Raw genomic sequence first — 24,845 nt, forward strand, 5'->3', positions numbered from 1 at the left:
GTTTCATCATTATCACAAGTTTGATACGCGTGATATTTAAATGATTACATGACTCCCAATATGTTAGAGTTCTCCATTGTAAAATATGTTGTCGAAAAAGACATGTTGGTTGATTTTTTAATCAGGTGAGCAAGATTTTCTTTAAGCAATGCCTATCTATATTAATTAAATTCTTCTTTTTACAGTTGCAAAATAAATAAAGCAAGGTTGAGCCTGACTATTCAACGATCGATTTTTTACATTACATAGTTTTATTTTTAGTTTGGTATAAGTATAAAGTTTATTTAGTAGTTTTAGCAAAAGCCTAGTTTTCTAAAACTTACTTATAGTCTGTGGTTGGTTGATTGAAGTTGAAGTTGTTCTATTTCTCCTTTTCTTATCTGTGTGTTTTTATTTTTCTAACTCATTAGATTTTTCGAATATAAATATCGCGTACACAAAATTAAACAAGAAAATTGACTGTTTCGTGTTTCGTCTTTTGAATTATGGAAATGTAGTGCCTTATTGAACAACTTTTGTTATGGACATTTGGCTGAGCTTACTCTAACTTTGGTAAATGAGGATGATCTCATTGACGTGCTGACATTAGCGACGTTCTTTTCGGCGATTCTTGATCGTTTTATTATTGACTAAGTCCAATGACCTTGTCTCTGTACTAAAATCATCAGAAGAAGTTACAATGAAGAAACAATTCTACAGGGTGAAGCAACTAGCCGATCAAACATTTTCGAGGTACCATTTTTATCTATTACCAGATAAGATTCTTGAGTATGAACATGTAATCAACCGAACTAGAAGTCATAGCAGCTTTTAATCTCACTATTTACTTGTGAGAAAACTGTTAGGTCAGGTTTAAGTCGTATTTTTAAATATAAAATTGTAAATTTGCTAATTTATTTGTACTAGGTCTGGTAAAGGCGAAGCTTTAACAGATGAACTGCAAACCGCCGATAGGAAAGTGGAACATCTTCGAAATGCCTTACACTTGATAAGTAAGAGACTGGCCACTTGTGCTGGCAACACTCAGGGCCAAGATCCTGCAGCCCGAGAGAAGAGACTTAAAAAACTACCTGAATATTTGCTTGGCCTATCTATGTGTGAAGCCAGTAACTTTGATGATGATGATAGCATTATGAAGTATATCCTGTATGAATGTGGTAAGTTTTACATTAGAAGATTGTCTGTACATAAATTTATCTAAAACAATGCATTTATTAAATTCTTTTGTAAAATTTCCTGCTTTATATTATCCTGGGTTATATATTTGCATACAAATAAATTTTAAATAAATATATTATAGTTATTGTATCTGTGTAATGTTGTCCTTTTATCTCATAGTTGTTTGTTCTGTGCTCCAATTAAGGAAAACATTGTGAAAACAATTACTTCTATGAATTATATACTCTTCTAATATTAAAAAAAATATTAACGAAAAATCAATTAATTATGTGTTTTTCTTTTTATTAGAATTTTAGAAATAAATTTTAAGTGTAATAATGTTTTAGGTAAAACAGAAAAATTCCTTGCTAATGAAATAGCTGAGCATGAGTTAAAAGTTGAACAATTAGTTTGTGCACCATTGGCAGCTATTAGTGATCAAGATCTTCCTGCCATCATGAAGGCAAAGAAACAACTAAGCCGTTTGATTAGTGAGAAGGAATCCGCAACTAGCAAATATCATGTGAGTATATTTTTTTAAACACATTCAATACCACAAACACAAAACATGCTCAATTTAATACCTAAAGAATTGGCATGAAAAGTATTAACTAATCACTATTTTTCAGTTTGAAAAAATAATGAATACTGTTGGTTTTATAATTTTTATCTATTTACAACTACATTGAAAATTCTATAGATAAAAACAGAAGTGTTATCAATATTGTCCACTGCTTTACTCATAATATCTAGATATTTATGTAACATATCAATGTCAATACTATATACATGTAGTGTGGGTAGACAGCGATAATGTAGAATAAATAATTATTTTTGTACAAAGAATTGTCTGAAAAGTACAAAGCAAAAAAATTTTATGAATTTATTTTAATTAAAAACAACATAATACTGATTGATACAAAGAGAATGCTCAGTACAATTAATAAAATAAATAATTAGATAAGTAAAAAGTAGAAATTAACACTTTTTGCCACTAATTCATTGTTCTTTAGACCGATGTTGTTTCAAAGTGCAAATTCGCATTCCATATTATGAGTAATATATTTTTATATAGAATCTAGAGCGTCAAAAAGAAGAAAATCCAGCAAAATTGAATGCGGCAAGAGAAGAATTGGAGGAGGCGGGAACCCGTGTGGAGGCGGCGCGGGACGCTCTTGCGGCGGATATGTTCGCTCTAGTGGCCAAAGAAGCGCAGCTCGCGCACACATTGTTGCAATATGTTAAACTGCAGAGGGCGTACCATGAGTCTGCGCTACATTCCCTGCAAGACACCGTCCCTGAACTTGAGAGATTTATCAGTAAGTTTCACTTCATTTGTATAATAAGCCTAAACATTGGTTACAAATAAGATTAGAAAGTGTTCATATACTAACCAAATTTGTGAGATACAATGGAATAAGATCATCCAAAACCAAGTATGGATGTGTAGTTGAATGAATGTGAATGAGACGGGATATGGGTTCCGCCCCAAATGGAAATTCGAAATCTCTGCTTACCCTGTTTTTATATTTAATCTGTTTATGATTATTTACAGTAATATTTGGGTAAAAAATGATTAATTCTTTGTTCTCTTATCTTTATCACCTATTTGTTTAGTATTGTCATTAATGGTACTTAAAACAAGAGATAAGTTCAGTATCACTTTGTCTAAAGTAAACACTAATTGACCATTGTTTGCTATTACTATTTGAGATATAATAACAGCTATTAAATTTTCATTAAAATTGTGATGAATAGACTTCTTAAAATAGTTTGTGTAATCTGTATAAGAACATATTGTTTATCTCTCTTTTTTCCATATGAAAATGAGTGTGAATGAGTGGGATGACTATATAGGTATAGGTACAGACGCAATAGTTAGTCCTATAGTTGAAACCCACACACTATCAATAATACTGTCAACAATTATCTCCTAGACAGTACAAGTTGGTCACTATTAATTAATATGTGAGACATATCAATTCTGAGGAGTTAACAAGTAATTAATAGGTCAATTAAATTGAACTAACAATGTAACTTGTATAACAGAAGTATTATATAAATTATCAAAACTATTTAATCCATTTTAAATTAAATTGGAGTAGTATAACTTAGTTAATATGACAAAAGAATAGATTTATAATCTACTAGCTGTTGCACGCGACTCCGTCCGCGCGGAATTAAAAAAAAAATAGTAAGTAATGGTCCGGGAGCCAGTTGCATTTTTTTGTCAATTATTTCCTCTCGAGCGAAACTTCGTAAAATGCATAAGGGACTTATACTATGAATACTCGCGACCGTCAGCTGCGACTAGGTGGGTGGGGTGGGCAGTGGCAGCCTCCCAAACATGGAGAAAGAAAAAATTTTTTCAGTCATTTCCTCTCATTTGAAAATTTATCAGAGTATAGTTTATGTTGTATTTTGAAAGAAAAACATAGTCAGCTGACCATAACACGGTGGATTATACGTCAGCTGGCTGTGCTAGTGTAATGTAAAGTGTGTCGTCACAATATCCGCGCTAGTATATACAATATACTTAAGAAACGTTATTTCCTCCCGGATGAAAATTTATCAGATAATTGTTAAAATACTCTAGTAAATAATAAAAAAAATCAGCTAGCTGTAAGTAAAGGGAAAAGTCGTCAGCTGATAAGTCTCAGTGGGTCATAGATGCTGTTGCGTTACACCTTTCAAGGTGCCAGCTGACAAACTTTCCACCGAGATACAGCAAGCTGACATTAATTTTCATTAATAGTAGCATATAAACGATCACCAGGTAAATTTTTAGTTGAGAGGAAATCACTGAAAAATAAATTTTTTTTTCATGTTAAGGAGCCAGCTGACGTATAATCCACCGTGTTATGGTCAGCTGACTATGTTTTTCTTTCAAAATACTACATAAACTATACTCTGATAAATTTTCAAATGAGAGGAAATGACTGAAAAAGTTTTTTTTTTCTGCATGTTTGGGAGGCTGCCACTGCCCACCCCACCCACGGAGTCGCAACTGACGGTCGCAAGTATTCATAGTATAAGTCCCTTATGCAATTTACGAATTTTCGATTGGGAGGGACTTGGTCATGAAAATCTGTGGCTGGCTTCCGGACCATTTCAAGGTTCCAGCTGACAAACTTTCCACCGAGATACAGCAAGCTGACATTAATTTTCATTCATAGTAGCATATAAACGATCACCAGGTTAATTTTTATTTGAGAGGAAATGACTGAAAAAATTTTTTTTTCTTCATGTTTGGGAGGTTGCCACTGCCCACCACACCCACGGAGTCGCAGCTGACGGTCGCGAGTATTCATAGTATAAGTCCTTTATGCATTTTACGAATTTTCGATTGGGAGGGGATTGGTCATGAAAATCTGTCGCTGGCTCCCGGACCATAACCTATGTGTTTTTCCAAACTATGTTCTACATCTGTGCCGAATTTCATAAAGATCCGTTGGGCCGTTTTGGAGATACCTTCAAACAAACATCCATCCATCTAAACTTTCGCATTTATAATATTAGTAAGATAGATACTAAACCTAAGCATAAAAGTGAGGCGAAAAATATCCGATTTTTTTTTTGTTCGGGTAAATTCAGTGTTTCCAAAATCAAACTTGTAGGCAACACTGTATTGAACTTATAAAATTCAATGATTTTTTTTACCTTCCCCAGAAATTGAACATAAACTCTTATTATCCCAGCTTTTTTCCTATACCATGGCTATATTACGATAATATTGTTCTGTTTTCAATTTTAGTCCTCTTTCCCCTCCCATCCTTTTCTAATAAGAAATGGATGGGAAGGGAAAATGGATTTTGGCGGAAGAGGGGACGCATAGGAAATATCCTCTTTCTGTGCGTCTTCTTCTCAGTTGATTAAAGTTAGGCAAAGCATCTGCATTTGCGGATGTCTATGGGCAACTGTCGCCTCGCTATTTAGGCGAATTCAGGTGGCCGCTTGCTCCTTTGCCTTCTATAGATATAAAAAATACATAATTTTCTAAACATTGTGGTTATGTTAATGTTAGATTGACCTGAGAAAATAAATATAATGGTTGACATTGAATGACGATTGTATAAGGAAAACTCTAAACGATAAACAATCTAATAAAAAGATGTCATGTCGTCTACAACTTGTGTGACATTTTCCTTTTAATAAGTGCCAGTTATCCTTGTTCGAGCGTCGGTGGCTCAGGGGTTGAGCACTTGACTTGCAATCTGCAGGTCCTGGGTTCGAATCCCGCCATGTACCAATGTGTTTTTCGATTTACATATGTACATTTATCCGACGTTCTTACGGTGAAGGAAAACATCGTGATGCAACCTGCACATATCTGAGAAGAAATTCAATGATATGTGTGAAGTCAACCAACCCGCACTGGGCCAGCGTGGTTGACTATGGCCTAGTCACCCCTAACTTGGGGTAGGCTCCGAGCCCCTCGGTGGGGACGTATAGTGAGCTGATGATGATCCTTGTTCTTTTCCCACTCCATATGATGTTAAGGCATCAGTTTTCGATCTCAAAATTGATCTGTTATTTATTTCAGTCATTACTCCTTTCCTAAACATGGCAACTTTAACCAATTGCCATTTAATTTGTATATTTCAATACTGTATTTTATTGCTGTTCTATATAAATTGTTAGGCTTAGTTTTTTGTTTACCGTACTTTTGGAATATCAGACAATATGGTATTGAACCTTTAGGGTGTACTTACAGATGACAGCTCTGTAAAGCCAGTGTTTGGATATCCTCTGGAAGAGCACTTGCGCGTGACGGGCAGGACTATAGCCTTCCCTTTGGAGCTGTGTGTATGTGCACTGCATGAGCTGGCACTTAACGAGGAAGGACTCTTTAGGATCGCTGGTGGTGAGTTACGATGTAGCTGAATCTACGTTTTACGGCTCTTTTGCGAGTAAATATTGCTTGCACATGAATAAGTCTGGATTAAGTCATATTTAAAAATGACAACGACCAATACACAATAAGGTTTTTAAATAAGAAATCCCCTGTTTTATCATGTATTTAATGAAAAACCTAACATAACTAGCCACAGTGCACCCCTTCTTTTATTAATTTTATGTTTTTTAAATCGTGTACATTTTATTTTGCAGGTTTGTCAAAGGTAAGAAGGATGAAGTTGTCGCTGGACGCGGGACTGTTCAGCGTGCCGCTGCCGCGCGACTACCGCGACATGCACGTGGTCGCCTCCGTGCTCAAGTCGTACCTGCGCGAGCTGCCCGAGCCGCTCCTCACCTACCGCCTCTACGAGACCTTCATCAGCGCCTCGCGCCAGCCCGCCGAGCAGGCGCGCCTCAACGCCGTCTGGGATGCCATACATCTCCTGCCTCCACACAACTACCAAAATCTTAGGTATCTCATCAAATTTTTGTCTGCCTTGACACAAAATCAAAGCACGAACAAAATGACACCGTCGAACTTGGCGATAGTCATAGCGCCCAACCTGCTGTGGGCCGCCAACGAGAGCACCCTCGACATGTACATCACGAGCGCCGTCAACTGCGTCGTCGAGCTGCTCATCAAACACGCAGACTGGTTCTTTCAAGACGAGATCAACTTCTTCGTGACGTTTACCAAAGAGGATCTGTTGCCCGATCAGTGCGAGTACGGCTTCAGCCCGAACTTCGTCCACGGCTACAACCAGACCGCGGCGCTCGGCCAGGACCAGTCGAACGGCGACTACAGCTCGATGAGCAAGTCCATGTTCGACTACAACCACCAGCCCTCACACCACAAGGAGCCGGACGGTCCCGGTCGTCACTCGCGGAGCAACAGCCATGACACTAGCCTAATATTATTAGATAACGATATCAAAAAAGCTCAGTCCAACAGCTCCCTGTCGGACCAATCTAGTCCACCGCATGGTAGCCCTAAACCGACCATGAGACGAAAAAATAAAGCCCCGGTGCCTCCCAACTTCACGCCGGATAAAAGTAAGCAAAAAGCGGAGGCGCAAACACAGGTTGTCGACGCTACAAAAGAACAGCACCCGGCCAAAGTCGACAACGAGAAGCCCGCCAAGCCGCCGCGGCCGGTGATCTCCGAAACCGGTAAAGTGATCACCGGCGTGCAGACGATCAACCGATCGACGTACCGACAGAGCAAGGCTTTCAAGGACGAGGCCGCTAAGAGCGGAAGCCGCGAAAACTTAACCGACGTCCGCAGACAGAGCCTCGAGCTGGAGAAGGACAAATTGGATAGTTTGAAACCGATAGAGAATCGAGATAAGGAGTCGACGTTGGTCGTTAAAAACGTCACGGCCACAACCGGCGTAGTGGGTAGAATGAAAGTGATAGGCGACGCGAGCAGCGGCCCAGCCTCTCTCGGCGCGGAGTGCAAAGGTGGCCCCACAAGGATACAGATCACGGCCAAGCCGACGGGCCAGCCGCCTCCCCGACCCGTGGCGGCGCCGCGCACCATACTCCCAACGGGGGCGGGGGCAAGCGAAGCGGAGGTCGGCGACGTACAGCTGCGGCACAAACCAGCGGTACCCGAGCGGCCCGCCACGCTGCGTCCGCAGAGCTTCCGCGCGCGCACCTCCGCAGACAACGCGGACATCGCGCCCACAGTACTCGAGCGCACGCACATATACACCGTCGACAAGCAGCACCCCACGGTCATCCAGGTGGGCGGCGCGCACGTCGACCCCGCGCCAGAGGAACCCGCGCGCAACACCGTCCAAAGAACTCACAGTTCCGGCGGCAAGGACGCCGAGCTCGAGGAGCCCAAGAGTCTAGGTGCCAGTAGACAGCTGTCGCAGTCGGAGGGCAGCATCACGGAGACGCCGCTGTCACCACGCGCGCGTCCACCGCGGCCTATGGTGCCCGCGCCTCCACCGCCCGTCGCGCCTCCCCTCTCCCCACCACACCATGAGAGTACAGATCTCTAGTCCGCCTCGTACTGTCCGCTGCAAGTTGCAGCGTGAGGCATGTACACCTGTACACTAACGATGTGGGATCGTGCACATATAATTGAGTATGGAATTGATTTTATAACCAAATTTAAGCCTACAAAAGAAAGAAGCTTTTAATATGTAAAGTCACCAATGCAAATTTTGAATTCTTTTATATTGATTTTTTCTTATATTATTGAAATGTAAAAGCTAACGTGCTATTTAGTGATTGCGCACGAATATATACGAAGATTTAAATACATGATGGATGGGACGTTCCATTATAAGAATAACATTATTTGATGCCAATTCGTACGTCAAAGATAATGAAGATGTGTTATTCATCGTCCATTGGTGAAATAAATTTATCATCACTTATTAATGTGAAAAAAATAATAATTATGAGGTTACTCTCTCTCCAATTGATCTTCCAAGAAATATAAAATCAACGAGGCTGGATACTCGTCTTATATTCTCTGCAGTTATTAAGAACTTACATGTAAAGTGTCCTTGTATATGTATTTAAATCTTTGTATACAGTATTTGTAGAAACATAAAAGTATAAATGGTCGCAAAATGCTTTGCCGCTAAAATTAAGATGAACGATTTAAAAAATCGCAGACTGATGCCCTCTATTTAGAAATAAATCATAGGAATCGGCTGATAATCAAGTATTACTAGTGCAAATAGAAATCAATAGTGTATAGTATGTTGCATGGGTCAAATATTTTTTTAAATCTTATATTTATTAGGTACACGCATCTTACATTACTTGGATTCATAAGTGATGTCACAGCAAAGCTTTTGCATTGCACTGAGTGAAGTCAGTGCATGTGGTATTGTACAATATAGAGTTACGATACTGCCTTGTGATATTAGAGTGAATTGACAAGAGTCCGTAGTCCATAGTCCGTGGAGGGACAATGCACAAATCGTAACGAGTTGTATTATGTGTAGCCATATTTTTATGATATTTTATGACTTGACAGTGCATTAGTTAATTATTTTAGCAACGCTATTACAGTGACTATAACTCTAGGCTAAAACTATGTTATGTAGTATTTACGACGTTTATGTGATACGCATTTTATTATATACTGCAAGTATACAAGCTTCTGTTGTAAGTAATTATAACGATTATATTCCGATAAACATGTTTTTTTTATTTCATTTTTAAATACATACATTCACATCATGTCTGCCACTTCACTATGTAATAATTTCTTTTCCCAACTCGGAGTAATGATATTAGGTTTGGTAAAATGTGTGCAGATTCTGTGATAACTTCATTAAAGTTTTTGATTCTTTGATGATTTATGTAGAAACCACCTGCTTGAATTATTCTCATAGCATCACCTGAAATGAAATAAAGATTAGCTTAAAATACAACAAAATAAGATTCTAAATGAAAGGGGAGATATCCTAAAAAAATACATTTTAGAAAGGAAGATGGTAAAGTAAATAACTGTAAAAGTAAAAAGAATTGAACTAACCTTCTGTAGGGAAACAGTTTGCCATCATTCCTAATTTAAGTACAGTGATGCCGGGAGACAAGAGTAGTTTAGTAACAGGCGCACTATCAAACACTTGTTCTAAATCCGATGCGCTTAGTGACACTAGAGATTTTACATCTTTACTGTATATTGCATCAGTAGCTTGTCGCGCTCGTGCAAGTCCTTCCTCTGTAAAATATTAACAGTGTTAAGGAACATTCTAAAAGAACTGGAGGGAAGTCTATCATAGTACAAAGTAGGGTATATTTTTATCCTCAGACACACATAGGTTTAAAAAAGCTTAAATTTCTTCAAGTAGGCGTCGAGTCTCCAGCTTTTTTGTGATAACAGTTCAACGTTCCCTGCCCGCCTTCTTGAAGGCTCGTTTTGGTTCGCAATTAAGGCCTCCATTGTCATTGGTAACAGTAGATATTATATTGGAACGATCTTTCTTGGTTGTCGTAATACCAGGCTGAAAAGTCTACAAGCTCGAAGGACCAAGATGTACGGGTTGGTACATACAAATAATAATCCGAGTTTAAGGAGATAATTTTGTTTATTCTCTAAAACTACGGCTAAATGGTTTCAATGGTAGTGAGCACATGCGGTATGTATAGTGACAGAACTTGTACTGGTAGGTGTGAGTGACGTGTGTTATAAAATGTACTAAATGGTTGACGATGGGAAAACATGTATTGTGCGGTGTTTACACTGTACAGTAAATTAATATAAAATTGAACTTTACCTCCATGCACCAAAGTAGTAAGTTGCTCAGCTAAGCATGTCTGTGGATATCTTTGCTCTGGGTGATGTTTATGTTTAAACATAATATCTTTGATCTCGCCCAAACTATAGAAAGTGAAGAGCTTCAGTAACCTTTCCACATCTGAGTCCTTAGTCCTGATGAAATATTGGTACAAACTATATGGACTAGTTTTTTTCCCATCTAACCACAAAGCATTTCCTGCTGATTTGCCAAACTTATCACCCTCCTCTGTTGTAACTAATGGCAGTGTCAAACCTGCAAGAATAAGTACTTTAAATATTTTCCAATACTCTTTCTTATATTTTGCAGAAATATATGTGTGACAAAATTTTTATTAAAAGGCTTACCATAAACATCTTGCTTCATCATTCTACTAATTAGCTCATGCCCAGCTGAGATATTACCCATTTGATCACTTCCACCAACCTTTAAATCATATTTGAAAAAAATATATAATAATTTACTTTCTACACTACATATTGCAAAGATTATTTTTACTATTGTGTGACAATTTAGACAACACTTCTATGCCTACATTTTTAATACTTAAACTAGAATTTAAATAAAAGCAAAATAAACTACATGTACTTGAGAATAATTCAAAAATAAAAAAGGATTTAAAAAACCTACTTTATACTGACCTGAAATCTACAGTTATATTCTTTTACTAAATATAACCAATCATAGGACTGAAATATTTGATATGCAAATTCAGTGAAACTCATTCCTACTTCAGAATTAATTCTGTTCTTAACACTTTGTTTTAACAACATTGTTCCCATTCTAAAGTTACGACCAATATCACTTACAAACTGTATTGAATTGATCTCTTTGTACCAAGTTTCATTATTTACGATCCTGTAATATTTAATTTAATAAGACATCATTGAATTGAAGATTCATTACCTCATTGTAAAATAAAATATAATATACCTTAGAGGTTTTAATTTGCTTTCATCTTCTGACCATATATATTTCTTGTGGTTTTCAAATACTGTTTCCAGGTTACTTTTTATGCATGCAATATTTTCAGCTATTACATTACTTGATAATGCTATACGATCTGTACTTTTTCCACTTGGATCACCAATATGTCCTGTTGCACCACCAAGCTGTAAAAACTTTTTTACTAAACACTACTCACCACTAAGAAAATTTTATTATTAAACACCAAGTATTGATGAAGAAAAGAATAATGAAACAGTCTTACCAATGCAATAACATCATGGCCACCTCTCTGCCAGTGTAATAAGTTAATAATGACTAGAAGATTTCCAACATGAAGACTGTCTGCTGTGGGGTCAAACCCAGCATAAACACACTGTGGGGATTTATTCAACAGGTTTAATATGTCTGATCTAAAATATAGGAGAATTTTTCATTCATAAAAATTTGGATACAAAAGTAACGACTCCAAAGTTGTTTACTTACGCTGCAGTATTTGGAAATATATCTTGATACATTCCTCGATCTTTCAGTTTCAATATATTTCTACTATATAATCGTACACATGTTTGTGTTATATTTCTGCGATATACGCGACAGAAATGCTTGAAGTTCAACATTTTAACCAATTATATTGTTGTTGTGTAGGTTAGAAAAGCGTTAGATAATTTAAACTGAATTTATCTAATAACATTTGTTTATCACGGCAAATCGAAGTGTATATAAAAGAGTATAAAAGGCTAATTATACAATTCGTATGTTATGCAACTTTGGCGAAACCAAAAAGCAGATGTTTTATTTTAAAAAAATCTTTAAAACTCAGTTTACAATTTTTGACAACAAATTGACAGTTTACTGTTAGCTAGCAGATGCTTCACAGCTGACAACTGAAAAAAAGTTTCATTTCATGCATGTTGTTTTAATCCCTTTTTTAATCAAACGTAACTAAGGTTTTAACTTTTGAGTAAATAAGTTGGGTTTTCGTCAAGATTTTGGCAATACTTATTGAACGTTGCAAACCAAAAACACTAATAACTCAATTTTTAGCCAGCCTTTACTTTTAACCAAGCGAAAGCTCCAGTGATTAGATTTCGTCGATTTTGTGTTGTATAAAAAGATAATTACGATAATTAGTTTTAGTTAACTATTATTAAAGACGTAATGGCAGATTTAATCAAACAAGTAAGTAATTTTCTAGAGTTTTTATTCATCTATCTATAAAATTGCCTTTAAGATATAATACACACTCGTTATTCACAAAAGCTTTGGAAAATATTCATAACTATCATTAAACACTTTTACATTATAGTAACAATGTGAATTTGCAATTAGATCTAGAGATATTCATGAATTTTTAACAAGCAACCAGGGAAGTAATTAACATACAATAAGATCTAAAGAGGGTTATAGAATTTAAAAGAATTATGGTAAACTGGATAATGTCTAACTGTGGATTTCGACTACAATGAAAATTAAAACATTATCATCCATTTAAAACATTATCTTGAATAAACCAAAGACAATGATATGTGTCAATATAAGTTTCATGTTAATCCAAGTCCACAGTTTCAAAATATTAATGTCAAATCTTAACTTTAACTAAGGTAGTACTCTTACTAAAATTAATAAATAAAAACTAACAAGCATGAGAATGGAGTCGGAAACTAAATATTGGAATCGATTTTTTTTTTGTTATCCTATAAAACATATTTTCAAAAATACTAATTTTCTTATAATACAATTTGCACACAATAAAATGGATTACTTAATAACTTTAAAAATTATATCTAATAATCAAAATTAATCTTCAAGTGTGACATTTTTGAACAGATAAGACATAGATTCTTTGTTGTGAATGCGTCTGATCGCTTCACTGAGGAGTACTGAAATGTCGATTGTTTTGATTTTGTTACACTGCATTTTCTGAAGCTCATGTGGGACAGTGTTGGTGACCACAACTTCGTCTATTGGCGAATCTTCAATGAGACGCGGTGCATCAGATGACAGAAGGCCGTGTGTTGCCAACACATATATTTTGTAAGCGCCACATTCCTTTAATACTTCTGCCGCAGCAACAAACGACTGAACATCGTCAATCATATCATCCTATAGATAACAATAACCAAAAAATTTTAACAACAATAATTACAAGACTCATTATGAATATGAAAATTCTGTCTTATTTAATTTAAAAAATATTTAAAATCCAATAAAATTAAATTTGGAGAAACAATAATTAACTAAGTGTAAAATGTGAAAAACAGTTTCTATTTCATGCTATCAATATTCTTAAATATAAAAAATAACTTACCACCATAATGGCTATCCTTCCTCCTACATCTCCAACAACATTAATAGGTGGCTTCTCCTTAGCGGGATGTACCGGCACTCCTACTGACACATCCATAGTGCGGGACCTGTCAACACTAAAAACACCCTCAGATATGTAGTCATCATAGATCAAGTTTGAGAACTTTTTAATAATTACATTTGGAAAAAAAATAACAAAATTAATTGTAATTATGTTAATTGGCACTTTGAACATATGAAAAAAAAGCTATTTTTTGACCAACATGACAATAATTTAATGGAATCTAGTTTATCATTGAGCTACAACTCAACTAAATTGCCAGCTCACAACTCAATGTAATGTAGTACTTGACCAATCATAACTCTATTCAAGTACAAATTGAACTGATCTGCTTCACAATATGAATATTAACATCATGTTCCTATTACAATAATGATTCCTATATTTTTATTTGTATACTAATTCACACCACACAATATAAAACTAACCTTGGAATGCATGGGGGAGAGTATCGCCCATCAACTTCATCACTTTCTGCTTCCTTCTGCTCTCCATGAATCACAGCAATACCAAGACGCAATCGCTCAGCATATGATGTAGCCTTCTTAGCAGAGCCTGGGTTACGAGCTACTATCACTGAATTACGGTAATCCGGTATCTGTGAATGAGATCGATGTTCCTAAATAACTCTAATAAATCGGTGAGTAAATGATGTTCCACTGAATGGTGAATGAAGAATGAGGTTGGTTAAAAAAAAAAATTGAAATTAATGGTAGTATTTAAATTATGACGTATTTTATTTGGGAGCAGTATTTTTATATGATTTTCAATATTATGTGTAATGTATGATGTATCTCATACATTAATCGTACATAGACTTGACAATGGACATGAATAATTTTGATACTCCTATTTTGCATTTACGATATAGTTCTTCTCAAATATCTTGGCGGCCCAAGGTTATTGCGCAGTGCCCTCCCCGCATCCCGTAATTCCCCTCTACACCTAAAATAGTGTTCTACACAGTGTTAAGTGCCAGCAAGATCACTGAAAGCATTTATATTTTGATAGAAATGTAGAACAATAACTTACACTTTCTTGAATGTACTGCAGTAAAAATGGTGAAGCCCTCAAGTTGTCAACTGGGCAATCATAAAATCCCTGTATTTCCTTTTGATGGAGATCCATAGTGATAATGTGAGTTAACCCAGATTTGCACATCATCTGTGCCAAAAGTTTTGTGACAATGCACCCACGTTTCCTCATCTTGCACTGTTTGCTGTATGGTAAGTATGGAATAACCCCGACAATGGATCGAGCCGATGATGTTTTGCATGCATAAGCCATGATTAGTAGTTCCATTATATTGTTGTTTACATCCCTGAAATTACCACACTTGTATAGCACTAAAATATTCTTTCTCTACTTGTTTTTCTTCTAATGAAATGTAAAAACTTTAATACCATCATGTTTTATATGAATAGTTAAAATATTTATTTTGAAATTTAACATTTCAAAGATTATATACGAGTGTATTGATGTCAGAAATATTTCATGTTATATAGTTTATTGAATTGATAGTTATTTTAAATAAATTAATGGTAAACAGTCAAACATAATAAGAAAACTATGGTTAGTTACTTAGATTATCAAAAGACAACTTACTTAGTACCAGTTTGGACAATGTAAATATTTTTGCCTCTAATAGAATCTGCAATTTCCACCATAGTCTCTCTGTTAGTTTTATGGTATACTGAACATCCTCCTTTACGTACGCCAAGGCGGCTGTGAAGATAATGAATGATTAAAATGGACACCAAACATGAAATTACTTGAAATTAAATAATAAGAAAAAAGTAATTACTCTGCGATCAGGTCAGCTAATTCAGGATGCGAATTACCGCTTAAAATAACAATGTCCGACGTGGAATTGCTCTCCATATTGCTGTTGCGAGAATGATTTGTAAATCCAACCAACCTAAGAAAGAAGAGTACATGTGAATGCGATGAAGTATAAACCATATAATTATAAAAGAGCGTGGATAAGATAGCACGAGAGATCAAGAAGAAAAACAATAAACCTGGTTTTGTTGAGTAACATAATAACCTGAAGGCAGTCTTGAACTACAGCCTACTTTATATAAAATGTTACAAATTAGATGATTAATCAAATGGCAGTAGATGAGACTTTCAGCGGCACTGTTTATATCTTAAAGTTTGATGATACACGATTTCTGTAATGAAATAATATTAATAAAAGCTAATTTTAGAGAATTAAAATGTTTTAATCATTTTAACGACAGCAAACAGTAAGACAGCGGTAGTAAATGTCAAAGATTAGAGTATAGTATGGCCCATAGTGTTTTTATTTGCTAAATAAAATATTGCGCTATTTTAAATAGAAAACTTTAGACTCTTGGGTCCGTCAAATACAAATTTCTATCTAAATATGGAATCATTCTAATTTTCGCAAAATACCTATGCATATAGTAAAACATTTGTAGCTTGAAATAAAAATTATTATTATTATAAGTTTTTATGGAAAAAACTTTTGTTTGTACTTGAAGCACACTCTGACCTACGTCAAAGTCACTTGTCACTGTCAATAGTCATTACTTCCCTACATTCAAAACAATGTGCATTTCGCAGAATATTTGATTTTTGGTTATTTAGAAGTCATTAAAATAAAATGGGCCTAACAAAACAATATTTGCGTTATGCTCCAAGTGGTACATTTAATATTATTGCCAGTGCAGATTGCAATAGCGCACATGTTTCTTTAAATGGAATTAGTGGAAGATACATTGCGGTTGGAGCATGTGAGCATGTTATTATTTGGGATATGAGAATAGGAGAAAAGGTAAACAGTCTTTTAATGCTAAATTTACTTAAAAAAAAAAAACTTGAGAGGTGTCAAGGGACACCCGGATGGAACGAAGTTCCTTTCGATTAATTAGTGAAGGAACCAATGTTTATTCTATGAATAAAAAACTTAAGTCTTCACAAGAAGTACATTTTATTTCTATGAATTTTCGTTATATATATTGTCACGTCGTTGCCATGGTGAAGTAGACGTTAAAAGTGTCGTGACAACTTTTCGTAAGAATTTTTTCCGTCTAGCCCCCTTTCACAACGCGCGATAAGGAACTTCGTTCCAAAAGCATTAGATACTTTATCTGTAACGTACTGAACATTATTAACTTAAATTTTACTTCATTATTGTTTTAAGGCTCAAGTAATTCCCGGAGAAAATGTGGTTGTATCTCAAATAGCAGCGAGTCCAACAGGCAATCACATGGCTGTAGGCTATGTTGATGGCAACATAAATGTATTTGAGTTGACTAACAATGAGATTGTATGTGTCTTTGCTGGTCACAAGTCTGCCGTTACCAGTTTGCAATATGACGAACAGGGCCATAGGATTGTCTCTGGATCTAAGGTAATACCTAGTTAATGCCTAAAATAGGCTAAATTTATTTATAGATGTAATATAATTTGATGATTTTATTTTACAAAAACTATCACACAAAATCAAAAGTTAAGTGATGTGGTCGAAAGACATACCTCTACCATTGTGAATGTGTTCAATCAATTTATTTATCCTGTTTTAGGATACTGAAGTAATTCTCTGGGATGTGGTGTCAGAAACTGGTGTCGCTCGATTTAGTGGACATAAAGGAGCAATAACAAGTGTTCTATTTATTAATGGTAAAAATTGTATAGTCAGTTCATCCAAGGATACATTTGTAAAGTTCTGGGATATTGAAACTAAGCACTGCTTTAAAACGCTAGGAGGACATCAAGTAGAGGTGAGAATTTTCATGTAACTTTTTTTTAGAATCTATTACACATAAGATGTATGATTAGAATTATGGTAATTTCCATACCCAGTATCTTTTAGATCAAAAAGTAACGATGTTTTTGAACAATATCCAAGTTTTTCTCATATTTAAAATTTTTAATATGTGCCTTAGGTATGGTCAGCAGTATTATTAAAAGAGGAGAGATATTTGGTAACTGGCAGCATGGATCAGGAGTTACGTGTGTGGAAGTTGAACTGGACGGACAAGATGAAAGAAGAAGATAAATTAGTACAACAACTTGAAATTGTAAAGATTGAAGAGACGGACAATACTGAAGATACTTCTGTAAGGGATTTTTTTTTTTCATTTATTAATCACATTATTTGAAAATGAAAGCACAACTAATAATTTTCATCAATTTTTTTTTCTATTACCAACAGATTCAATACATAAATTATTGATTTACATTTAATTTTAAATTAAACTGTTATTAAATTATTCACTCATGTGATGTAACTAAAAAAATGTGATACTATAATACATTTTTCAGTTTTTTGGATTTATGATTTTTTTTTTAGGTTTTGCAATGTCACCAAGTAGGAACATTAGTACGTGGAGGTAGAGGACGAGTGGTGGGACTGTGCTCAGACCCCGGACAGACTGTACTTGGTTGCTTTGGCACAGACTCACTATTAGAGTTGTTTATCTTCTGCTCCGATGAAGAGGCAAAAGCAAGGATGACTAAACGAGTTAAGAAGCAGCGGAAGAAACTTGCGTTAGTATTTTTTCTTTATTATTATATCACAATACTAAAAAGGATAGTTAGAGATTATACGAGATCACTTTCTATTTGGTTTCTTAAAATCTCACATGATTGTAGTCTTCTTACTGAAGTCGTCTTTTTACCGAAGTTAAGTATATTCTTTTAAATTATCACTACCATATTAAATGTTTTGATGACTTTAATAAGTATGACCAACCCTAGTATTCAAACCTAATTTTTAAGAATGTTTAAGTACTTTTTTAAAAGTTGTATATAAATTTTTGAACACCATAGTGTGACTTGATGACTTCAAATACTATCCTGTATATATATATTAGTTTATTTAATTATAATTTGTACTAAAAACCAGTAAGCTGAAAGAAAGCGGCGAAGCTGACGCAGATGCGGTCGAAGTGACGGAACTTCTGACACTGTCAGATGAGGTGCGACGTCTGACGTCTGTCAAATTGTCAGCTAAGATTAAATCAGCCAGTTTACTGCTCGGTATGACAGGCGAGGTGAGAGTGGGCGTCACATTAGCTAACAATACCGTTGAAATGCACAGTTTGAAACTAGGAGAAGAGAATGATGGTGAGTGTTCACTTTTTCATATGTAAAAAAGGCAAAAAAAGAAAAAATGAATCTTCATATGCCAAAATCACAATAAGTAAATATTTAGTTTTGAGATTGAGAATAAAATCAACATGTTAAAAAATTATAGTAAAATAAAACAAAGGGACTATATGGCGTTCAGTAAGATATGTATTGTTTCAGTGAAATGTTTGAAACAAATAACGCAGCCGGGGCACCAGAAGGAGCCGCGCTGCGTCGCCATTAGCTCAGACAACCTCGCCATCATCTCCGCAGCAGCTGACTCTATTAAACTATGGAATCGGTATGTATTTTAAAACATTATTGTTTTTTTAAAAGAACATAAAATTACACGTAAAAGAAAAAAAATAAGAGCTGCAAAGCGATTTTAGTGACTCAGTGCGGGACTCAGTGTGTGATTTAGACTGTAACTTCCGTGTACTTAAATTGTAATATCAAAGTTTGAGTAAATTCTTTTCTTGCAAACAGTTTCATTTAATACAGTCCACTTCGAGATAGTCTAACTTCAACAGTTCTTTGTAAGCGAGAGCAATATCGTAGTACCTTGAATTCTCGCTTATCCAGTTTCGACGGTATCAATTACGTGTATAATATAGGACGAGTCAAGCGTGTATCCGCACTATCCCGGTGCCATGCGGGCGACCGTGCTCCGTGTGCTTCCTGCCCGGTGATAGACATGCTGCGGCGGGCTGCGCGGACGGCACGCTGCTGTTGCTCGACGTGGCCGCAGCCACCGTCGCAGAGCAGATACCCGCGCACACCGCAGCTTGTAACTCCGTTGGTCTACTGCCGGATCTTGTTAGTATATTCACTACACTGGAAGTACAGTCATACAAACTTTGATGGTTGGTGACGTTGCCATCAAAAAGTCTATATCATGTAATACTAAGTTTTAAGCTAAATTTTTTGCTAAGATTTCTTTTAGTAGGAAGTCTTTTTGTGATATTTGCAGCGCGGATGCTACACTGGAGGAGCGGATAAGACTGTGAAGCTTTGGCAATTTGAACTTATACCGGACCCCACGGGAGACTCCAAGGCAAAGGTAAAATTAGTACTTATTTTGTTAGCCAATCTAATCTAAAATGTTACATAGTCCTTATTGTGTGGGTCGTAAGGTATATTTTTGAATGTGTTTTTAATTTTTGTTTTGTTGTCCAGGTGCTCTCTCTACTTCACACGAGGACGCTGGAGCTGGAGGAAGCTGTGTGCGCAGTCAAAGTCAGCCCTAACAACAAATTCATCGCAGTTGGATTAATGGATTCCACTGTCAAAATATTCTTTCTTGATACTTTTAAGGTTTGTCGTAGTTTGTCTTTGTTTTGGTCATATAATTTTTGACGTTCCTTCAACTTATATATATTATTTGCAAATAAGATGAGGTATTTGCAAATCATTAAAAAAATAAGTTTACTTGAAAGTTGAAATTAATCTTACTAATATAAATGCGTATGTTTAGATGGATGGATGAATGTTAGACGGTATCTCCAGAACTACCCAACGGATTTTGCTGAAATTTTGCATAAATGTAGAACATAGTCTGGAAGACCACATAGGAAGTTTTTTTTTACTCCGCTCGGACGGAGTCGGGCGACAGCTAGTAACTTATAATATTATTTTTGCTTTCAAGTCAAACTTTCGTTTTTCTCGTTAAATATGTTAATTTTTTCAGTTCTACCTATCTCTCTACGGTCATAAACTGCCAGTGCTCTGCCTAGACATTAGCTATGACTCTACTTTGATAGCAACAGGCTCCGGCGACAGGAACGTCAAGATCTGGGGCATGGACTTCGGAGACTGTCACAAATCTATATTTGCTCACAATGATTCTGTGACAGCGCTGCAGTTTGTGCCCAGCACTCACTATCTGTTCACTGCCTCCAAAGATGGCAAGATAAAGCAGTGGGATGCGGATACATATGAGAATATCATCACATTGAACGTAAGTATAGTCAAACCTGGATAAGCGAGAGTCATTGAACTTATATAACTTTTGAATCGCTATATCTCAGAAATGGTGGCTCGTAAGAAAAAAAGTATTGATATATTTTTATAGATTTTTATGATCTACAATTTTTGTCCGAGGTACTTTTATGTTAAACTTATCGTTTTGCTGAAAATCGCGAAAAACTCATTTTTTGACCTTTGACCTTGAATATTTTTTTTCCATACACGGGAATGATGGGGAACTTCTAGACATTGTTTATAATTATGTTATGAACAATTTCACTGAATTTCAGCTTTTTGGGACTTTATATAAGTTCGAATGTCTAAATTGACCGGACTAATATTAACTTAAACTGTGAATTTCGATTATTAATTTATTGTAACTGTAAAATACTAAGTTTAAATCGTAGAGGTTTGCGATTGGAAAGTCTTGATACATTTGAGGTTATTTAAGGTTGTGTTAAAAGAAACTTAAAGAATAAGTAGTAAAAATATAACCTACTAGCTTTTACCCGCGACTCCGTCCGCGCGGAATAAAAAATAGAAAACGGGATAAAAATTATCCTATGTCCGTTTCCTGGTTCTAAGCTACCTGCCCGCCAATTTTCAGTCAAATCGATTAAGCCGTTCTTGAGTTATAAATAGTGTAACTAACACGACTTTCTTTTATATATATAGATTAAATGATGTGATGTGGTGTTAGGGTCACGCGGGTGCATGTTGGTGCGTGTGTGTGGGTGCAGGCGGGCTGGTGAGTGCGGCGTGTGGTGCTGACGGCGCGCTGCGGCTCTTCTCCCGCACAGATGAGCCGCTCGTGCTCGGAGACCTCGACGAACAGGAGGAGGGGCTCGCCACGGGAGAACATCATGTAAATTCATAGTTACTACGGACATATAAAGATAAATTAAAACTCTTTGTTAATTGGCAGATGTACAATTTTTGTTTAAAACAAACGATCAATTTTTTTTAAGGCTCCAGTTCCCGGATTACCTGGTTTGGTGATGCCGACGAAGAAGACTATAGGCGCGGAGAAAGCGGTATGTAATAAAATAATATTTTGGTGCTTGTTTTGAGATTTGTTTATTTGTTTATATTTTGAGTTTTGAGATTGTCTTTACAGTGATAAAGTCACTAATAATATCTATTGCTTGAATGGGCCAGGTCGAATCGATCAGTGAAATACCATACTCATATAGAAGATAGGTGTGAAGTGGTAGTAATTTCGCGTACAGTCTGATGACTATGCTTGTCGAACGGATTATTTTATTCCTCTTCCCCTTCTCACCCTTTTCTTATGAGAAATTCAAATGGATTTGACACAGAAGGGGACGCGTAGGAATTGAAATTATACTTTCTGTACGTCTCCTCTTTCGTTTAAAGGCAACGCACTTGATGTAGAAACGGCAACGGTCAATGCGCTTACTCGGTTGCCATCTTTTACTCGGAAAAAATATAAAAGTTTGGTGTATACGTTTGTAGGCGGATTCGATACTGGAATGTCTGTCTGTTGGTGCGGAGTACGAGCGCGAGGTGACAGCGGCTCGCGGCCAGCAGGTGCCGGTGCCGCTGCTCATGGCCGCGTACAACTGCACCACCGCTGAGGACTTCCTACTGGAGACTCTTAGGAAGATACGCTCCAGGTAAGAGAAAACTAGCTTCACTTACTGTTGAATTCAACTTCAGTGACATTTGGTTTAATATATGTTTGCTTTGACAGAGAGAATTAAAGTTTGTTTGTCGGTGGAAAGCCAGTTATAAAACCAATTAACAAACATTACAGTGATTTAGAAGAGGCGTTGCTCCTACTGCCGTTGAGTGCGGCGGGTGAGATGGTCCGGTTGGTGGGGGCGCTGCTGTCGCGTGCTGGCGGCGAGCACGCCGAGCTGCTGGCGCGCGCCGCGTGCTTCCTGCTGCGCGTGCACCGCGCGCCGCTGCTGGCCGACACCAACCACCTCAAGCACCTCATACAGATACAGGCCCGAGCTCACATGCGCATCAATGAACTCAGAGTTAGTTACACATTCGGTTATTTTTCAAATCGTATTCTCACTTGAGAGCATTTTCATCAAGATTTATATCTATAAATTGCTTACGTTACATCTATTTTCTTAAATTTTATTTAAACAATACCATAGGTTTCTAGGTTGAAAATCTTTTTAACTTCGACTCCTCTTTTCTTTAGAGCTTTTAGCCTTTGTCGAGGAATACGACCTTCTCCAACTTATAAGGCCAAAATTGCAGGCAAAAGACGCACTTGGCGAAGAAATAAATCCTGGCTGCCTGATATTACTATCAAAGAGGGGACGAATATTGCCAGCGTGGAACATTTATTTCACTTGGCACAAGTTCACTGAGCTGACGGCCAACTTCCATTAATGGAGAGGCACATAGAAAGAGAGAGAGCAAGTTGTTGATCTAAGATTTGTTACTAAGTGTCAATGTTGTTGTGTTGTGTAGGACATGGTGGGGTGCAACCTGCACGCGCTGCAGTGGGCGAGGCGCGAGGTGGAGGCGAGTCACAGCGAGCAGCTGTTCCGTGCGTCCACAAGCGAGCGCCGCACACGACACGCACGCACACGACTGCGACACGCACTCAAACGACCTATAGTCACTATCACTTAGATATACAAAATATATTACATGTTTAAAACCTTGTGTTTTATTAAATCAACCTTTGTCTGATGTAAATTAAAATTTTGAAGTTTTTTTTACGACACATGGACATGGATGATACTGTTTATTTACTTTATTAAGTACTAACTGTCGTCCGCGCGGAATTAAAAAAAGCGTAATGTGTGTTCAATTTTATCAAGATCTGTTGAGCGGTTCCGGAGATACCTTCAAACAAACATCCATCCATCTAAACATTAGCATTTATAATATTAGTAATAGTAAGGATTATATCTTACCTTATTAGGTCAGAGTTAGGTTATGTTAAACAAAGAAAACAAACAAGATATCTGCTATAATTTATTTGTAAAAAAATATTCTACTCACTACATAGCCAATATATCAGTTAAATTTTTAATAATTTAAGTTTCCATCCCTGCGTAAGTCACATTATTTATCATCTATACAACAATAATTAATGTTTTTTTTTTTCACAATGAGTATTCCGGCAACTTGTCACCTAACTATATAATCGTTCAGATAATTTATGCTGAAACTTACATTTAAACACATAGTCACATAATTTGACAACAATCAATAAATTTAATGGTCCTTCAAGCTTATTGGAAAGTAGACTTTACACTATTCACGTGAAATATTCCTATGCGAAATTAAACTTACATACCTTATACGAAGTACAGGTAAATCTGTTCTAAATACTTTTTTTTGCGTTGGGTAGGATTTTTAGTTTCACAGAATTTTTATATATTAAATAATATTCGATCCTTGCGCGAGGAAACTCACAGCAACTAGATGACGTCATCAATACAGATATATGAAAATATGTAATAAATCAGCATCTCTAGGGTCTGTGAGCTACTCGCACAGTTCTACAGTAATTGACATATTAAGTTTTCTGTCAAAGTATCTTAACTTATCACAATGTTATTGCTTCTCGAAAACACAACTACATTCTCAAGCATATCACATTTGGACTAAAATATTTTCAACATTTAAATGAGAGATAGAGAGAATCGTTAAATACGTATTAACAAAAGAGGTCACATAGTTTGCCTGTCAGTCTTTAGCCCTTGAAATTGGTCAAGAGGACAATTGTATGATTCTAAAGCCAATATTTCAGCATAAATTATAAAATAACTCAAAACAGAACGTGTATTTGCCGCATCATGGCGACGCGGAGCGCGGGAGAAATGAAATCAAACACATGCATGTTAGGGGCGTAAGCACACACGACACAACCGGTTTGTTAGTAACTTACATTCATATACATTGTTCAGTAATTCTTCATATCGATACATATCCATAAATTAACCTACAAATAATAAATAAACCGAATGGAAGATCGAAAACATTCTATTATATAACTTAACGATATGTGGCCTGCAAGGAATCTAACACAGCAAGAAATACCAAATCAAACTTTATCGAGCGTAAATCACGTAAATGTAGATTAATAACTAAATATAGACGTTACTTTCGAACGTCAACCTAACGTTTTATAACTAATAAAA

General features: G+C 36.2%; 4 protein-coding genes across 5 annotated transcripts; 2 read left to right on the forward strand and 2 right to left on the reverse strand.

Moving 5' to 3' along the window:
• Positions 1–388: 388 nt before the first annotated feature.
• Positions 389–8,967, forward strand: LOC106718205 (rho GTPase-activating protein 44). The gene is made up of 6 exons (XM_045679585.1): positions 389–732; positions 907–1,157; positions 1,506–1,681; positions 2,234–2,477; positions 5,873–6,022; positions 6,268–8,967. The coding sequence occupies exons 1-6, from the start codon at positions 680–682 to the stop codon at positions 8,061–8,063; spliced, it is 2,670 nt and encodes an 889-aa protein (XP_045535541.1). The 5' UTR covers positions 389–679; the 3' UTR covers positions 8,064–8,967.
• Positions 8,968–8,972: 5 nt separating this feature from the next.
• Positions 8,973–11,923, reverse strand: LOC106718206 (tyrosine--tRNA ligase, mitochondrial). Its single transcript, XM_014512225.2, has 8 exons — positions 11,757–11,923; positions 11,536–11,683; positions 11,259–11,437; positions 10,967–11,183; positions 10,673–10,751; positions 10,305–10,580; positions 9,560–9,748; positions 8,973–9,422 (listed from the first exon to the last, which is right to left on the reverse strand). Exons 1-8 carry the CDS (start codon positions 11,888–11,890, stop codon positions 9,259–9,261), a joined length of 1,386 nt encoding a protein of 461 aa, XP_014367711.2. The 5' UTR covers positions 11,891–11,923; the 3' UTR covers positions 8,973–9,258.
• Positions 11,924–12,945: 1,022 nt separating this feature from the next.
• On the reverse strand, positions 12,946–15,879 carry LOC106718099 (phosphoribosyl pyrophosphate synthase-associated protein 2). Of its 2 annotated transcripts, none has more exons than XM_045679696.1 (7): positions 15,689–15,879; positions 15,446–15,559; positions 15,247–15,366; positions 14,674–14,962; positions 14,070–14,239; positions 13,582–13,696; positions 12,946–13,376 (listed from the first exon to the last, which is right to left on the reverse strand). In XM_045679696.1, exons 2-7 carry the CDS (start codon positions 15,520–15,522, stop codon positions 13,071–13,073), a joined length of 1,077 nt encoding a protein of 358 aa, XP_045535652.1. In that variant the 5' UTR covers positions 15,523–15,559; positions 15,689–15,879; the 3' UTR covers positions 12,946–13,070. The 2 variants fall into 2 exon arrangements, with proteins under 2 accessions (XP_045535652.1, XP_014367588.1); XM_014512102.2 differs by having other exon boundaries at positions 15,663–15,879.
• A 330-nt stretch (positions 15,880–16,209) lies between these two features.
• On the forward strand, positions 16,210–23,325 carry LOC106718001 (WD repeat-containing protein 3). Its single transcript, XM_045679631.1, has 16 exons — positions 16,210–16,441; positions 16,811–17,020; positions 17,193–17,390; positions 17,556–17,729; positions 17,963–18,159; positions 18,518–18,738; positions 18,922–19,042; positions 19,356–19,557; positions 19,712–19,801; positions 19,918–20,055; positions 20,429–20,698; positions 21,407–21,571; positions 21,675–21,740; positions 22,183–22,343; positions 22,484–22,712; positions 23,161–23,325. Exons 1-16 carry the CDS (start codon positions 16,271–16,273, stop codon positions 23,323–23,325), a joined length of 2,778 nt encoding a protein of 925 aa, XP_045535587.1. The 5' UTR covers positions 16,210–16,270.
• Positions 23,326–24,845: the final 1,520 nt, after the last annotated feature.

Source organism: Papilio machaon, chromosome 10 (genome assembly GCF_912999745.1).
Source record: "Papilio machaon chromosome 10, ilPapMach1.1, whole genome shotgun sequence".
Classification (NCBI taxonomy): domain Eukaryota; kingdom Metazoa; phylum Arthropoda; class Insecta; order Lepidoptera; family Papilionidae; genus Papilio; species Papilio machaon.

What these genes read in the sequence shown, in the direction of transcription:
- LOC106718205 (XM_045679585.1), top strand. Translation starts at nt 680, where the DNA reads ATGAAGAAACAATTCTACAGGGTGAAGCAACTAGCCGATCAAACATTT. An exon ending in GCCGATCAAACATTTTCGAG is followed by an intron (nt 733 to 906) that starts GTACCATTTTTA and finishes TATTTGTACTAG; the next exon opens with GTCTGGTAAAGGCGAAGCTT. An exon ending in CCGCAACTAGCAAATATCAT is followed by an intron (nt 1,682 to 2,233) that starts GTGAGTATATTT and finishes ATTTTTATATAG; the next exon opens with AATCTAGAGCGTCAAAAAGA.
- LOC106718206 (XM_014512225.2), bottom strand. Translation starts at nt 11,890, where the DNA reads ATGTTGAACTTCAAGCATTTCTGTCGCGTATATCGCAGAAATATAACA. An exon ending in AATATAACTGTAGATTTCAG is followed by an intron (nt 10,752 to 10,966) that starts GTCAGTATAAAG and finishes TATGATTTAAAG; the next exon opens with GTTGGTGGAAGTGATCAAAT. An exon ending in TACTACTTTGGTGCATGGAG is followed by an intron (nt 9,749 to 10,304) that starts GTAAAGTTCAAT and finishes AATATTTTACAG; the next exon opens with AGGAAGGACTTGCACGAGCG.
- LOC106718099 (XM_014512102.2), bottom strand. Translation starts at nt 15,682, where the DNA reads ATGTTACTCAACAAAACCAG. An exon ending in TGCAGTACATTCAAGAAAGT is followed by an intron (nt 14,240 to 14,673) that starts GTAAGTTATTGT and finishes TCTCATTCACAG; the next exon opens with ATACCGGATTACCGTAATTC. An exon ending in TCTCCCCCATGCATTCCAAG is followed by an intron (nt 13,697 to 14,069) that starts GTTAGTTTTATA and finishes GGGTGTTTTTAG; the next exon opens with TGTTGACAGGTCCCGCACTA.
- LOC106718001 (XM_045679631.1), top strand. Translation starts at nt 16,271, where the DNA reads ATGGGCCTAACAAAACAATATTTGCGTTATGCTCCAAGTGGTACATTT. An exon ending in AAGCAGCGGAAGAAACTTGC is followed by an intron (nt 18,160 to 18,517) that starts GTTAGTATTTTT and finishes ACTAAAAACCAG; the next exon opens with TAAGCTGAAAGAAAGCGGCG. An exon ending in TCGCCACGGGAGAACATCAT is followed by an intron (nt 21,572 to 21,674) that starts GTAAATTCATAG and finishes ATTTTTTTTAAG; the next exon opens with GCTCCAGTTCCCGGATTACC.